The sequence below is a fragment of the Rutidosis leptorrhynchoides genome, chromosome 1 (genome assembly GCF_046630445.1).
Source record: "Rutidosis leptorrhynchoides isolate AG116_Rl617_1_P2 chromosome 1, CSIRO_AGI_Rlap_v1, whole genome shotgun sequence".
Taxonomy (NCBI): Eukaryota; Viridiplantae; Streptophyta; class Magnoliopsida; order Asterales; family Asteraceae; genus Rutidosis; species Rutidosis leptorrhynchoides.
In genome coordinates, this window is record NC_092333.1 from 98,810,380 (window position 1) to 98,828,585 (window position 18,206).

The window sequence follows — 18,206 nt, forward strand, 5'->3', positions numbered from 1 at the left end:
TATACTTGGTTCATTCCTATTACTACTACAGGTTGATGAGTTTTCAGGCTGGAAATTTTTAATGTATTGTGTGTTTAATGGGTTACAGTAGGTGGGTCAGGTTGTGTACTTTGTTAAGTCGTTGTCTTTACTTGCAGTGGATTCATTTGAACGGGTCAGATAATGAGTGAAAACACATTTTGAGCTATCTGATCTTACTTTTGATGCTCCCAAACCTTGATCTATAACACTCATTATTGCAAACACATTCTAAAACAATCTTACATGTCATAGTTTTAATATGGGTGGTTGTGATAGTTTCTTTTATGTTTAAATTTAGGTAAATTTGTTGTGCTACATATGCTTTAGAAGTCGTGAACACTAATATGGTCACTCTTATATGTTCTGAATCTTGCAGGTTGGACATTACTTGGATTAATGATGGTCGTTTTGGTAATGGATATATCATATATAGGCAATTTGCTGCATATTTGAACTTATGGTGTTTAACTTTATATTTGCCCACTGTAACAAACTGTTTAAATTAGAAATTTGTGTGTGAGACTTTATATAATTTATTTAAACAAATCGTAAATTCACGGGTCTTTTTTAATTTACCGTTAAAAACTTAGGTTTTTCTTTGTTATTGATGAGGGGCGATAATGACATAAGTAGGACCAATAAATTGATTTTTCTAAGATGTCTATTTTGGATGTATTTATATCTGTTTGCATTGACCCGTAATAGCCTTTTCGCCAGCGGGAAAATATTGATAAATAATTAAATACGTATATATAAATATTAAAATATAAATATAAATGAGAATTATATAAATATAAAGGTATAAGACTGTAGACCAAGGTTTAAACAAAAATAGTTTGAGAAATTCGCAAATTAAGTTAGATTTAAAAATTAAACTAAATGCATTTGCATATTTAATTTGTTAACAAACATTTTATATTGTGTATAAATCTAACATTCATGTTGTGATTTTTAACTTTTTTTTAATAATATAAACATTTACATGTATAAAATTAAAAACCACTCATATGAAAAGTTTTTAAAAATATGTACTTTTTTAGTCTCTCATCATTTGAATCTAACTTACATATATAAATATATAAATTCGTTCATATTTGTGAAATGAAATAATATGATGATCATGAACATATACCATGAAAATCATCATCATCATCATTAACACTAGAGATGGTCATCTCATTTGATTACATATAAATCCAAGCTTTCTTTTCCTAGGTTTTATTTTCATGTCACCACCCTCTTTTGACACTTCCTGTTTCATTATCTCCACCATGAACACCACATATATTAAAGTCATCTCCCTCTAAAACTCCTTTTAGTTTTTTGCACTTTTTTCTTGACTTAAAGTTGATACTTTATAATTTGCTTTTTGTTCTTGTTCAATTCCCACGTGTTTCATCTCAAAAGTATGATGCTTATCTAGCTAGATCTTGATGAGTTATTTTTCAATTTCCAAAGTTAGAACTTCATAAAGAGCAAAACTTGAATTTCTTTTGTATACTTTTTGAGTTTACATCACTATTCATCATCATATATGATTGAAATGGCTCAAGAAGGGAAGATCATTAGAGAAAATAATGATATTATAGGTGATTATAGTTACTCTGATAATGATCAACATCATCATCATCATGCAGATTCATCAACTAACCCTAATGCTACAACTAGCTTTGAAACAAGCCCTTTAGAGATGTTCAACTTTGGGTCACACAACTCAGTGAGTCACAACTCAGTCCTATTATGGAAAGGCCCATCTAACCCTTCTTCTTCTTCTTCCAAAAACATCATTGATTCAGATTTCTATCACTTTGATGACGACTCATCTCTTCAAAGATGTTTGTTTCCAAATGAAAGGCCAACTCAAGGGCTTTCTCTTTCGCTTTCTTCAGTTAACCCTTCCACAATAGGATTACAATCATTTGAGCTTCTAAGACCACAAGACCACAATTATCAACATCAAAACCATCAGGGGTATTTTGGGAAATACATAAGTATGGATCATGACCAACATCATGATGACATGATGACTACTCAAGATTGTTTTTTGGGAAAGCCAGTAAATATCATCAATAGTAGTGGTGGTGATGGTGATGGTGATGGTGGTTATAACCACCATCAAAGCTTAGAGTACAACTTAAGAAGCTCAAGGTACTTGGTTCCAGCACAAGAAATTCTCAATGAGTTTTGTAATCTTGGATCAAAGCAAAGAAATAATTCTCTAAAAGAAAGGGCTGAAGCTACAACTTCAAATCAGGGGCAAGATAACAATAATGCTAGTTCTTCAAAGACCAAACCTTTATCATCTATTGAATTCATGGAATTGCAAAAAAGAAAAACCAAGTTAATTCAAATGCTTGAAGAGGTATATAAATTTAAATTAGTCGTTTTTTAATGTTTATTAGATAGATTAGATGGAGTATATTTCATTGTTGCTTAGAACATACGACTTGTTATGATTATATCGTTGCAAAAAGTATGTTTTTTGTTGGTTTCCATAAATAAATAAAGATTCCATTATTTGAGTTGAAGAATTTGATTTGTTTTAAAGAAATTTGATCTTGAACCATTTGAGTGATTGAAAATCTTCCTACAAATACCCACACGATGACAAGTTGGATGTTTCATTTAATTCAAGAAACCTCCATTCTTGCTCACTGATTTTTATTTAATTTCTTTTATGATGGTTACTCACCTTTTGAGTTTACACGATCTTGACATTAAATAAATATCATGAAAAAAGATATGATTTTTATTTTGTTTCATTGTTCAACCTAGGTTGATAGAAGATACAAGCACTATTGTGATCAAATGAAAGCGGTTGTATCATCATTTGAAGCCGTGGCTGGTGATGGTTCTGCGAAAGTTTACTCGTCATTGGCATCAAAAGCAATGTCAAGACATTTTAGGTGTTTGAGAGATGGGATTGTAAATCAAATAAAGACAATGAAGGTTGCAATGGGAGAAAAGGATGTTACCACCCTGGGTTCAAGTCGTGGTGAGACTCCTAGGCTCAGGGTTCTTGATCAAACACTGCGACAACAAAGGGCTTTTCAACAAATGACCATGATGGATAGCCATCCTTGGAGGCCTCAACGTGGGTTACCTGAGAGTTCGGTATCTGTTCTTCGTGCTTGGCTATTCGAGCACTTTCTCCATCCGTAAGCTCCTATGACTCTATTTGGTATTATAGTTAACTAGTAGCTATATTAAAACAAGAATCATACAATAAATGTATAACAAGACTTAAGTATATAGTCTTCTGTCATATGTTTTTGAAAGACAACTTGGTTATTTTGGTTGTTTTCATCTACCCTTAATTGGATTCATATATATTTTGTCATACTATCTCCTCATATTTATTTAATTTTATCTCTTTCTTTGGGGCCTTCCTATTATATATTTTGTCGATTCGATTCTTGTTACAACTTTCATATAGGTCCCATAAACGTGTGTATTCATATGCATATTCTTACGTCTTATATGATCCACATAATCTTTTTATGTTATTTTTGGATTATTCTAGAGGAAAATAAAATAATTAAAATTTTGATATATTGCTATATAAGTTTAAATGTTATGACGATTAATAATTTCATTAAAACATTTCAGGTACCCTAACGACGTAGATAAGCACATTCTTGCACGACAGACCGGTCTCTCTAGAAGCCAAGTATGTCTCTATCGACTTCTTATAATATGACTATAATAGATTAATCGTCCACAATATATATCTAATAACATGAAACTTTCATAAGGAAAAGTACGTAGATAAATTATATGTTATCCAATTACCTTAATCAATAAGCACTACTAAAAAGATGGGAATAGGAATCGATTTCTAGAGCTTTAGGAACCGGTTTTATAAGCGGTTTTTAATGGTAGGGGTTTATATAGTATATAACTGGTTTTAAAACTGATCTTATAGTTGCTAGATTTTGATCTATACCCAATCAAGATCGAAAACGATAATGGCAAGACATACAAGAAGTAACTAACACTACTTTTTGATTGTAGGTATCAAATTGGTTCATTAATGCAAGAGTAAGGCTTTGGAAGCCTATGGTGGAGGAAATGTACATGGAAGAAACAAAAACAAATCAAGAAGAAGGCACTTCGGATGAGTTAAACGAAAACCTCCTAATAGACCAAAAACCGACTGCTGATGAACTTGTTCGAATAGATTCCGAGTGTCTTTCTTCAATAATCAACCATCCTGAAAATGTTGATCATCATCATCATCACCTTCACCATACTTATCATAGGGTTACAAATTCGTTTGGGGCGGTGGATCTAGACATTTCAACTTACAACAATAGTAACAACAATCATGGTGGTGGTGATGTTTCTTTGACGTTAGGGTTACAACAACACGGTACCAGTGGAAATGGTGGTGTTGGTGGTAGTGGTGTGAGTTTAGCATTTTCAACAACTTCTCAAAGTTCCTTATTTTACCCTCGTGATCACATGGAAGAAGGTCAAACACCAGTCCAATATTCATCTCTCTTGGAAGGTGATCAAGGACAAAACTTGCCTTACAGAAACTTAATGGGTGCACAACTCCTTCATGATTTGGCTGGCTAATTAACACGAATTATATATTATATATTTGATTATTAGGTCTAGCTCTAGCTATAAATTAATTAGAAAAAGAACATACGAATTTGAAGGCTTAATTTGGTTACGGTACACTTAAATGGGTTTTAGATTGATTATCATATTTATATTTATTTTTGTTTTAAATTAAATCCGATGACATGTTAGTTTTTAATTTTGCTGTATGATGATTAATTAATTACCTTGTTGCAAACGAATGACCAAATCTTCTATCACTGACATGGTGCGCGACTAAATCTGTTATGGAAGTTACTTTTTTTCATGATCGTTCATTGTGCATATTTTACCTACACAAAATTGGTATACTTTAAATAGTGTTGATTCATCAACCATTTGTCGCCTTTTAATGTTTTTCTTGTTTTATATCTTGTTTTGATGGAAAAAAAAAAGAAGGAAGACTTAAACACGAGTCAAATCACAGGAAAGCACAAGCTAACTGATCGAGCTTTTTGTGGTTGTAGTTTTACATCAAAGGAGTTTCGATTACTTAGATCACTCCCAACTATGACACCCTTCCTCAATTTTTTTCTATGCCACGTCAGCTTTCTCTCTCCACCTTCATCGTCACTTCCTTTATAATACTCTCATAGCACACTATTGCTAATCATGACATACTATCTCCCTATCACATACCTCACAAAATTAATTGAATAAATTAATTTACAACTTTGTTAGCTATATGTACAAGTAGAGAATACAAAATTAAAGAAAAAAGAGAAAAACTCACGTCCTCGTACATGCTATTCCAAGACAACTTTGAGGGCGATCAGGTGAGAGAAACTTGAGGGCGGCCTATAGCACATACAATGCCATCAGCGCCCTCCATAGCATGTCTGACGGAGGCTTCATAGCATGACCATTGGGACTGTGTCTTAGGGTCATACACATTCAATAGAAAAAAACAAAATTTTCTTTATTTCTTCAATTCATTTAATTTATTATTCTTGAAATTGGTATTAGTATTTTGATATTAAATCGAGCAAGAAAAATATGTTAAGCTTACAATTTTCAAAGATTAACTATTTTAAAAACATACTTTTTTATGAAAGGCAAGATATGTATTATTATTAATAAAAATCACACATTACATTACAATATTGTTTGTTCATGTTATCCACATTTACAATTTTGTCTCACAACAGTATATGTATCAATGCATATGAAAAATGTGAGGGATGACAAGTTGGCATCACGACACAATTACATATAGCATTATACACACTAAATAAAACATTTCGGATTGTGAATCCAATTATGTCAATCGATAGCCTTGTCTTTGCATCTCTTCGCGATCCATATAAAGCTTTTTTACTTGGAATGCAACCGGTACATTCCAACTTTTATTTGAAAAAACCTTTTGATTTCGATTCTTCCAAATTAGATAGCAACATGACCATAGTACCGCTTGCCAAATAGTTTTGCTCACCATCGAACTCCAATGCCCCATGTCGAGAAAAATATCACCCACGTTACTAAAATTCCTACCACCACGACCCCACCAATCACACACTTTACTCCATACGTCAAAAGACATATGAAACTTACATATATACTATGTTACGTTATTGTTGGTTTATATATATCGTCGTGGTCCATCTAAATCGGTTTTCTATATTTTTACAACACACAAATCCCATAATTTTCTCTATTTAATGTGTTTTATTGTTCATGTTTGCTAGCAGCAGCGGCACTCCGTCTATATCGGACCTCCGATTTCCGATAGCTCCGACGAAATTAAGCATGGGACGACGTACTACATACCGCAAGGTGGTTTTTTAAGGTGAACCACTGAATTGTGCGAACCACTGAATTGTGCTCTCGTTGCCTTTCTTCTTGGTAGATATGATCGTGAAGAGAATTGATAAAGTCTTGAATGCGTTCTTCTAGGATTTCAACATCATTGTCTTCTCTTCGGAGATAGAGGTTGTGTTCTTCTCGGATAGCCATAATTCGTTCTGTTAAGCGTAGCGAAAAATCAATGGTTGATTTACGGATGGCTTCGAGAATATCTTCAAATTCATCGGTATCATTGATGAAGGTTATCATGTCTGCGTGTGTAGATATAACCAGAATCCGATCTGAAGAAGATTCCGGTTCCCCTTGATCTGGTTCGGTTGGAGAGTGTGAGTTATTCAGAATGTCTTCACGTTGCTTTACCTCGTCATCATCGGTGTATTGTTCTTCTGAGAATGCGTCTGATGAACGGGTTTCTTAAGTATTCTGATTCTCTAGTTTGATACTTGCAGGATCAATTTCTATATCCTTAACCTCAGCCTTGACGGTCCTCTTCTTGAAGCGAACAATTAAACTGTGATCTTTCGTCTCAAGCCTCATTATTTCTTCATGACGCTCAATGCTTGGAGCGGGTATTGTTGCAGTTTCTTTTACGTCTTCCATTTCCTCTTCCTCTTCAGATTCCTCCTCTTCCTCTATTTCTTCGCTGAGATCCTCTTCTTCCATTTCTGGGTCGTCTACAGGCTGTGATTCGACACCCATCTCGATATCATCGGCTGGTGGTGAAGACTCGTCATCGGAAGTGATCCGTCTGGTGGAAATAGCAAACATCTCTGCCTGTCCAGAAAGATCGGTTGGTCGGTCAATTTTGAAGGTAACGCTCTCCCCATGTGATCGTAAGATCAAGGATTGATTGTACACATCAATGAAGTCTTAGCCGTATTCATGAAAGGTCTTCCTAACATTACTGGTGTGTGTAGGTCTTCCTTAATATCCATTACTACGAAATCTGTAGGGTACAAGAATTTGTCGACTTTCACCAAGACGTTCTCAATTATGCCCTTAGGATATCGAATTGTATGATCGGCAAGTTGGATTGTCATTTTAGTTGGTGACAAGTCTCCTAACTCTAATCTCTTGTAGAGAGAGTAGGGGATTAGGTTGATACTTGCTCCTAAATCTACTAACGTATGAATGGTTCCAGATTGGTAGATTGAACACGGGAAAACGAATCGGCCCGTATCTCCTAGCTTCGGTGATAGAGAGTTTCTGAGTAATTCAGAACATTCTTCACTCAGTGGAATTTTGTTAGAGTCTGGTATCCTCTCCTTTGTAGAGAGAAGCCTTCGAATGTATCTCTTCTAGTTGGGAACTTTGGACATAGTGTCTAGGAATCTTCCATCAAGTTTAAAGGAATCAAGCTTGAATGGTTCTTCTTTTAGCCTTCCAGGATAGAGGGTACACGAACTGGAGTTTTCGGGGTTAGCTTCTGCGTATATGTTGATTTGTTCTTGAGCCTGGCTGACCTTCTTCGTGGTTCTTCCTCTGGGATTATGGAATCCATTTGTTTTGCTTCTTCTATGTGGGGATTTTGGATAGTATTACTTGGAAATCTTCCCTGCGGTCGGGTTTCAAGGCGTTGTGATAACTGTCCGAGCTGTGTTTCCAGAATTTTGAGTAGAGCCAATTGGTTTCTCATTAGTATCTCCGTCTGATCTTTCCTGGCTGCAGTTCTCTGATTTAGCTGTTGTTGTCCTTGAATGAACTGAGTCAAGTGATCATCAGCTCCGAGAGTGGGGTTAGTTGCTTTTGTAATCTGGGTGGTAGAAGAATTTTCCTCAGCTGGGGTACCAGTGAGTGGAAGTGGTTGATTGTAGGTCAATTGAGATTGTTGGGCTTTATAAGGTGGATAGCGATAGCGAAAAGGTTGATTGCTTTGCTGAAATTGATTAACCCTAGGTTGTTGATTGAATCCGGGATTTGGTGGATGAGATGGGTATTGGACGTAACAGACTGAACCGTCAAGGTTTTCGTACTCAACTTGATATTCTTCAGTGGGTTGCGGGTTAGTACAATTAACACAAGCGTGAGCTTGGTGGACCTGCTGCGGCTGCATCTTCAATTCTCCGAGTTGTTTAGCGAGAGATTCCATCTTATCCGTGAGGGATTTGATGGCCTCCGTTTGATTGTTGAGTGTAGAGAGTGGGGCAGATGAAGTTGTTTCACCACTGTTCCAGTCATGATGATGCATTGTCATGTTCTAGAGCAACTCTCATGCTTCGTCTGCGGTTTGGTTCATCAGATTCCCTTAACTTGCTGCATCGATCTTCTTTCTATGATTTACCGTAAGACCATTGTAGAAGGTACAGATGTAGGCTGACCGTTCTCGCTGGTGATTAGGGCATTTCTTCAGCAGGGTTTTGAATCGCTCCCATGCAATGTAAAGAGATTCATCATAACTTTGTTTGAAGTTAATGATGTCATTCTTTAGCTTGGTTTGTTTAGAAGGAGAGAAATATTTGGTTAGGAATTTTGTAGCCATCTCCGTCCATGACGTGATGGAATCTTTTTCCAGTCCTTCGAACCAGGTTTGAGCATGATGAGTGAGAGAATAGGGAAACAACTATAGCCGGACTATATCTTGTCCTATCCCTGGCTGTTTGTAGGAGTTCGCAAGAGATATGAATTTATCAAGGTGAGAATTAGGATCGTCATTCAGTAATCCATGAAACTGACAGCTATTCTGAATGAGCTGGATGATGTGATGTTTTAACTCGAACGAGTGTCCTTGAATCTCTGGAAATCTGATCAGTCCTCCTCGACCTTCAATCGAGGGTTTGGTATTTTCTGCTAAAGTAACGCGTAGCGCCATTTGATTTCTGATTCGTGCTTCTTTGCGTGCTTTAGAGATTATTGCGTCTGGATCAGGTATGAATAACAACGGCCCTGGTCTAGATTGGGTTTGGGTCATACACTGGGCATGCCTTTTTGTTTTTTATTTTTAGCAAATAAACCAAATTTCTAAAGTAATCTAAGGTAAGCTAAACTAGTCTAAGGTAGTCTAATTCTAAGGTAATCTAATTTAATCTAATTTAATCTAAGCTAGTCTAAAGTAATCTAATTTAAGGTAATCTAATTTTAATTAACTAACTATCCTTATGGTTGAATATGTTTTCGGTTCTGGCTACTGATTCCCTGGTATTTCGGTAACAGAGCTCCGCATGAACTATTCAACAAACCAAGTGGCCAGGCCGACTACGGAGAGGCAGGATCCTTTTGGTCCCAATATAATTGGCGACTGTTCGGAAAATCCAACAACCAAGTCCGTGTATAATTGTCTTTCTTAGATACCACTAAATGCTTGTGAATAAGTTTGATAGAGAGCTGTATTGCCTGATACCAGTTCCCCGGCAGCGGCGCCAAAAACTAATACTCCCCCGTGATATGGCCGAAACGGACGGTTTTTATTCTTGCGGTGTCGTCGGGCCGCAGCGCGCCAGGATCAGCCACCCAGTGGGAAGGTACTGTTTTAAATTTATATTTAGCGGAACCTAAATCGTACTACTCCTTAGTATGAGTAAGGGAAGTATGACCTAGAGTCGTATTTTTGAGATATCAGTAGAATCGAACCTATATTTAAGCCTAAGATAGTTAGGAAGGAGTAGTGGTTACTTAATTTTCGGATTTTCTAATTTATAAGACAAATAAAGTAAATGCGATAAAATTCGTAATTCAGATAAGGTTAAAGTGAGTGCATACTATGACTTCATCAGTTATTCTGTCGAGATTATGGAATGCTGGCTCATGAATAGGCAGGGGCCTTGTATTCATTACACTGGTCCTAAACGCCCCTGTCATAAGACATGTCACTGGGTACTGAGTTAGGCTTGAAGATTCTGAATAGACAACAATGTCCCTTACCCCAGACGCCTGTGCAGTCTGACTACAGGCTTACACGTTCAGACGGCTCATCCAATTGAGCGACTCGGTTGGGTGACGTATTAACATTCCACAATGGTCTAAACTTTCTTAAGTATAATAGAATACATGGTTTACCATATCCGAGAGACGTGATGTGTTTCAATGCTTTCGTTAATGATTGGTTTTAAAAGATAGTTAGGCCCTTAAAAAGAGTTCAACCATAAAGAACACCATGGCCAAGTCAAACTGACTTCCATGAACACGTTCGGTTATCCTAACGGTCCAATCCTTTATGTGTCTAAATAAACAGTTCCTTAATTAACTAAGAATCCCTCAAGCGGGGTGCAATGCTTGAGACCGCGTTATGGTGCAGTGTACTAATCAACACTAACCGGGTTCCATGGCCTTACTTAGCAGAGGTACAGCTTACAACAACCACTATGCTTCAGCATGCACGTATGAAGTTTATATGCTTGGTGACTACACTAGCATGGTCTGGGACCGACAATGTACTAAGGGTCTAGTCAGATGTTTCACTATGAAAGAGTCCTCAGTCGGAATCCAAAGCTTGATAGACTTACTACAACCGGTGTGCCTCAGTCGATCTTACGTTGTATCCGATAGACTTCTCTTACCAAGGGGTGACACAGATAGTGTACTCTGAATCGGGGTTCACGACTTCCCAATAACAGAGCCAATAACTACGTTCTATTAGTTGGAAAAGCGATTGAGTTTAAAGCATAATTGGAAAGCATTTCAACAGCATACACAGACCATAATATTATTTTGGCATTATAACTGCTTACATCATAACATACACTAAAGATAACTACTCGCTAATCATGGCAACAATATCACATAACATAATGATAGAAGACATTATATAAAGATAAGGGATAGAAGTACCAGTAGATTAAACGAGTTCCGAATACAAAAGTGACAACTTCAAGACTCTAGACCGCTCCTAATACAATCTTCGGCGTTCTTCTCCGGTTACTAGGTTTCCCGCACGGAGTCGAAGGCCTTGAGAGTATGACAAATATTGTACAAGTGAGAGAAAGAAGTGAATTGAAGTGTGTGTTGGAATGAATGACAAAGACCCTTTAAATAAACAAGATTTTTGCCTGCAAACGGCTGGCAGGCCGTTTGGCAAGCTGTATGGCAGGCCGTTTGCTGGCCTGACTTTCTTCGTTTTAGCTCCGATTCTCTTGATTCTTTTTGCACCGTCTTTGTAATTACTTGTTCTTCAATTCTAACCGACGAAGTGGGTATTTTGCCGACAAAGTTTGAATCTTTCTTGTTTTTGGGCCTTAATACCGGGGTGAAAACGTGACTTTTTAGCCGATATCAGTTCTAAATTTAAAGGCGGTGAGATGATCAAATCTCTTACTACTATTATGAGACCGATTGCAAAAAAATTCATGAAAGACTCACTTAGGTGGAGATTATAGGGATGCCTTTATGCGCATGGAAGTCTGAGTTCTTTCAAGAAAGTGGCATCTACTACTGGAAAATTTGTTTTTTCGATAACATAAACTTGAGTCCATTGAGTTTAGGAAGAGTTTGTGTGGCTACTAAAAGTAAAGGAATAATTGTGGAGTAGGTGGATGTGGTCATTCATGGGGTTCATTATGATGTTAATGTCAATGAGGTGGGTTCATGGAATGTCAATTTAGAAGATGATAATGATTCGAATGTTGAAACAACCAAGTCAGAAGAATTGGACATAGGAGTTAATATAGATGATGTGAAATTCAACTTGGAAGAAAAAGAGGATACTCATGATGTTAAACAAAATAAGACAATGGAGGAGAATAACAGTGTCAATCAGGAACAAGAAAAGGATGGTGATAGCTCTCTTCAATCCAATAGTAAATGTGGTTTTTCTAAAGTTTTTTCAAAGGATATAAATGATGATGTGAAGGCGAGTAAAGCAGCTGGATTTAACGAAGAGAGAATGAAAATGTTGCTTGAACAGCTCATCGATCAGATTGGTGTTTTAATGAGTCATCAATGAAGCTCTTATCCATTAACATACGGGGTTGGAAGTCGAGGCAAAAAATAAAATGGATTAAAGAGATGTGTTTTTTCTAATAATATCAATTTTTTGGGGGTTCAAGAAACAAAGATGCACCGACTTAAAATATTCAGGATTTAATCGATGTGGGGCAATTTCACTTTAGATTACGCGTCTTCGTTATCTAGAGGCTTATCAGGAGGGATCATTTCCTTATGGGACCCAAATTATTTTGTTAAAGAAGAAATTTGGTGGGACACAAATTTTGTTATCGTTAATGAAATGACCTATTCATATACATTATAAACGATTCACAATAGTTGATTACATCACGAGGTATTTGACCTCTATATGATACATTTTACAAACATTGCATTCGTTTTTAAAAGAAAACTTTCTTTACAACAAAAGTTGACAGGCATGCATACCATTTCATAATATCCACTATCCAAATATAATTGACTTAATAATAATCTTGATGAACTTAATGACTCGAATGCAACGTCTTTCGAAATATGCCATGAATGACTCCAAGTAAGATCTCTAAAATGAGCTAATGCACAGCGAAAGATTTCTTTAATACCTGAGAATAAACATGCTTTAAAGTGTCAACCAAAAGGTTGGTGAGTTCATAGGTTTATCGTAAACAATAAAATTCATCATTTTAATAGACCACCAAATTTAATATTCCCATTTCCCATAACCATTATGCATAAAATTCATTCATATGGATTGAACACTAGGTAATCGACCTTAACAAATTGCATATAGAATATCCTCATCATTCCGGGACAACTTCGGACATGATAAATTCGCCATCATTCCGGGAAAACTTCGGACATGATAAATTCGCCATCATTCCGGGAAAACTTCGGACATGATAAATTCACCATCATTCCGAGAAAACTTCGGACATGATAAATTCGCCATCATTCCGGGAAAACTTCGGACATGATAAATTCGCCATCATTCCGGGAAAACTTCAGACATGATAAAAAGGGCACATTCGATTTCGATAATTCAACCATAGAATGTAGTTTCGATTACTTGTGTCTATTTTGTAAAACAGTTATAAAAGTATTTCATGTATTGGCAGTTCAAAATATATTTCAAAAGCATTTAACAAAATAGTTATAAAAACAGCGCATGTATTCTCAGTCCCAAAAATGTAAAGAGTAAAAGGGAATCAAATGAACTCACTTATTGTATTTTGTAGTAAAAATACATATGACACATTGAACAAGTGTAGGGTTGGCTTTGGATTCACGAATCTATATCATTTGTGTATATATTAAAACATATAACCGTAATCGAACAAATATATATATTATTATTAGTGATATAATTTTTATATTAGTAACTTTTATATTTCATTATTTATATATATTAATTTTATATATATATAAAAATATAAATTTTGTCATGTCATATGTATTAAATGTTTTATATATATATATATATATTTCATTTGTTTGTTAAAATAGTAATTATAATAATACTAGAATGATATTAGTAGTGATTATAATGATAATAATGATAATAATGATAATACTAGTATTAATAATAATGATAATAATATTAATGATTCTCATAATAATAATATTAATGATAGTTTTATTAATAAATCTTATAATAATGATAATAACAGTTTTTTTTTAAATGAAAAGTTTAGTAATATTAATTATAAGTAGGTTAATAATGTTAATGTTTAAAAATGATACTAATACTAATATTAATTAAGAATAAAGATAACATTAATAAGCATAATCATAATAATAATAATACCTAAATGATAAGATTAATAATAATTTTTAATAATACTTAAAAAAATATACTAATGATAATAACATCTTCAATACTTATAAACATAAATATGACATTAGTAATAATAATTATAATTTTAACACTCATAATAATAATAATAATAATAATCATAATCATAACAATAATTAATAATACACATAATACTAATAATAATAATAATAATAATAATAATAATAATAATAATAATAATAATAATAATAATAATAATAATAATAATAATAATAATAATAATAATAATAATAATAATAATAATAATAATAATAATAATAATAATAATAATAAAAGTAATTGTGTATACCCTTAAAGCTTTATCTAAAAAGAATGCTCCAGTCGAGACTCGAACCCGAGACCTCTCGGTTAAGCCAAAGAACACCAAACCAGCTGATCTATCTCGTATTTCTTTTTAATACGTAAATTTAATCTAATTAACCTAAACTTTTTAGTTTTCTTCTTATTCATAATCTATTATCATCATCCTCAAATCACCTTTTAATCGACATAATCATCTGCCCATCATTATCATGCCACGATCATCATATCATTATACCATCACCTATTCTCATCAATATCATTATCGAACTAATATCATTCGGTTTCATTTTAATCATCATCATTTTATATTATTGAACATCATCATGTTTTTATGTATCATCTCATCATCCTGATCATATCATACTCCTATCATAATCTAAACATCATCATCATAGCAATCATAATCAAAATCATCATCTATATGGAATTTCTTGTAATAAACTCGGCCCAAAATGAACTCGGCCCAACTGACAGTCCAAGTCTTTCGACCCAACAGTTCGTGGCCCAATCTAGTAATTAAATAGATCCAGGTGGTATTTGATGGTCTGCTTCGATCCTTTTCCTGAGTTCAAGCAACTGAACCAAAAAAAAAAAAATTATAACGCTTGCATTCATCATCGTCTCATCATGGTTACCTTGTAGCGACCCGAAAAAATCATCATTGACGGCGCCGTCTACTTAGGTCCCATTACATGGTCATAAGTCCTTAAAACAACGTTTGACCAAAAGTATGTCGCATTCATTTCAAAAGTAAAGTTTGTTTCAAAGTTTACAAGAATTGTTCAACCAAAAGTTACGATACAAAGTTATAAGTACAGTGAAACCTATGTGACACAATTTTAAATAAAGCCAAAAGACGCTCCACGTATGCATGTATAGTCGACATCCAATGCAAGTATCAAAATAATGAGCGGAAGCATGTTTCACATATCGTTCAAAGACCTGAGAAAAACATATAAATCTGTCAACGAAGACGTTGGTGAAATCATAGGTTTAAGTAAATAAGTGAGTAAAAGTAAGTCGAACCACAAGATTTGCAACATTGATAAAGTAGTAGTACATTCTAAAAGTTAATATTCACGAGCACCCAATTATCAAGGCTTAATATTCTGTCCGTTGAACCCCATCATAATAGTGCTAGAACAACACTGTTTCTCAAAAATATATTTCATCCATAGACGGTAGCGAACCGTCCGAGATGAGGGTTTGTCAAACCCATATGGCCATACAACATAAGTTCACGCCTACACTTACACCCTGCAAGTGTAACTAATGATAATCGAATTGAGGATTTTGTTCTAAACTCGTATGTAGAATGTTTGTTTTCCTGTACTTGTGTTCACTTAGTTAAAAAGAAACGTTTATGTTTTCTCATCCCAAATATAATTTCAAAAGAGTAAAAGTGGGACTATGATCGCACCTTGAGTGAAAGAGTGTAGTAGTACTTCAACAAGTAAATGTGCAAAGAACAATGCTAGTCTTGACCTAAACAAATAGGTTGTATCAATAATGGTAAACACGGTTGGTCAAAGATGCTCAATTAGTCATATGGCTCGTTACGACTCGATTATGTAGCATGTGAATCAATTTGTCAAGTTTCATGCAAGATACAAGTATACAAACAAGTTAGAATGGTTGCACAAACATTTGGTTAAGTTTGACTAAAAGTCAAATTTTGGTCAAAGTCAAAGTCAACAAAAAGTCAACACGTTCGGGTCGGGTCCCGAACTATTTTTCTAAGCTAGTTTTTCATATATAAGCATGTTAGAACAAGTTACATGTGAATCGGAGGTCCCTAGCATAGCAAACATTTTCGTGACAAAAACCACTTTGATCAGAATTCTGCCAGGCCATGTGCGCGCCGCGCACAGATAGGGGTGCACGCCGCGCACTCAGGTTTCCAGCTATTTTTCAGTTTTAAAATTTTATGCACGATCCAAACTCTTTTTCAACACAATTTATGAAGCAAAAATGGCAAGAATGCATATCATAGATCATTGGAAAGCTATTTTAACAAATGATTCAACTAACCACATGTCATTAAACAATCCCCATCATTTACAACAACCAAATTCACATTGAATGACCATTTAATGTCTAACAATAATACTTCAAGTTCATAAATGCACATTCATGATTCAAGCAATCAATTCACATGTTTGATATGCCGTTTCGAAGGTAATTAAACGTGCAAAACAACTAAACACTTACAAACAACATTGTAAAGCAATTAATGCATCAAAAATTCATTTTTCTTCTATCAAACCCTAACTCAAAATCTCAAATTTAGCAATTATGTTTATGAAGCTAATCCATGCCAACGTTCATACCAAATTGAAGCTAGTGATGCTAGTAACACATTTAAAACATGAACTTTAACAATTTAACAACATTTAATCTTCCAAAATCAAAGATTAAGCAAACCCATTTTAAAGTGTTCAAACTAGTTACTCAAAACAACAAATCGAACAAACAAAACATATATTCATGTTATACACGAGCCATAGACACTAATTAACACTTTTATAATTCAAAAACATCAAGAACACCAAATCTAGTGATTTTAGAAAGTTACCCAAATGAGATGAAATTGGTATCAAGTTGTAGAGGATGAAGAGAGGATTCCAAATATGTAATTTGTTTTGATGTTTGCTTCTTGATCCGGATTTAGATGATGAATGAATGAATTTGGTAAATGTGTGTGTATTCTTGCTAGAGAGAAAGAGAGAGAGAGATGGAGATGATTGAATGGTGGTGATTGGGGTGGACTAGTTGACCTAGTCAACTAGTTTGCCCCGTGTCAACTTTAGTCCCTCGAGTTTAAAAGCGGGTATGTGATTTAACCGAACGAACATTTTAAATATGCGAGAGTAAACGGGAGTTGTTATAATTAAATAACGAAAATATTAAGAACGTTAGCTAACGAAGGATACGAATCTATATACGGAAGATATTATTTAAAATAAAAAGACGGACGTTAAAAATAATTTAACGGAAAAAAAATGCGGGATGTTACATTACCCACACCTTAAAAGAAATTTCGTCCCAAAATTTAAGTAGGCGTAGTAGTCGTTGTTTCTTCCTCGAGATTTTGCATTTCTGAATTCTCGAATAGATGAGGATATTTCTTTTGCATTTGATCTTGTCTTTCCCAAGTAAACTCGGGTCCCCTTTTGGCGTTCCAACGGACCTTGACAATTGGAATTCGGCTTTTGATGTGATAGCGGAGTGGTATAAAATACTATTAAATTTTAGCAGAAAATACTATTAAATACGATACAATTTTACACAAGATATTTATTTATTTAGAGAACGGATATACTTAAACCTTGCTACAACACTTATAGGCAGTGTACCTAATCGTACAGTAGTGTAGTTTTTAGTAAGTCCGGTTCGTTCCACAGGGAATCTTTTTTAAACAAAGCTCAACGCTATATTAGTTTACTTTTATAAAAATACAAATATATATATATATAAGTAATATTATTATTATAAAGGGGGGTTTTTACCGTTTAATGACCGGTTTGTCGATTTTAAAACTTTAGTCGCAGTTAAAACCAAATGTAAAATATTAAAAATAAATACAAGACTTAAATTAAAGCATGAAGTAAATAATGATAAATGAAATTGCGAATAATAAAAGTGCGATAAAATAAACTTGCGATAAATAAAAAGTACGATAATTAAAAGTGCGATTAAATACAATAACAATAAAAATGCGATAATTAGAAGTGCAATTAAATATAAAATAAAGGAAATTAAA

At 34.4% G+C, this 18,206-nt stretch overlaps 1 protein-coding gene across 1 annotated transcript; it reads left to right on the forward strand.

Moving 5' to 3' along the window:
• The first annotated feature begins 1,265 nt into the window (after window positions 1-1,265).
• Window positions 1,266-4,838, forward strand: LOC139863495 (homeobox protein BEL1 homolog). Its single transcript, XM_071852124.1, has 4 exons — window positions 1,266-2,383; window positions 2,797-3,179; window positions 3,631-3,691; window positions 4,036-4,838. Exons 1-4 carry the CDS (start codon window positions 1,556-1,558, stop codon window positions 4,600-4,602), a joined length of 1,839 nt encoding a protein of 612 aa, XP_071708225.1. The 5' UTR covers window positions 1,266-1,555; the 3' UTR covers window positions 4,603-4,838.
• The last annotated feature ends 13,368 nt before the right edge of the window (window positions 4,839-18,206 follow it).

Bases quoted from the DNA above. Each gene is read 5' to 3' on its own strand.
- LOC139863495 (XM_071852124.1), top strand. From the start codon at position 1,556: ATGATTGAAATGGCTCAAGAAGGGAAGATCATTAGAGAAAATAATGAT. The intron at 2,384-2,796 runs GTATATAAATTT...TGTTCAACCTAG, and splicing joins TAATTCAAATGCTTGAAGAG to GTTGATAGAAGATACAAGCA. The intron at 3,180-3,630 runs GTAAGCTCCTAT...AAAACATTTCAG, and splicing joins TTCGAGCACTTTCTCCATCC to GTACCCTAACGACGTAGATA.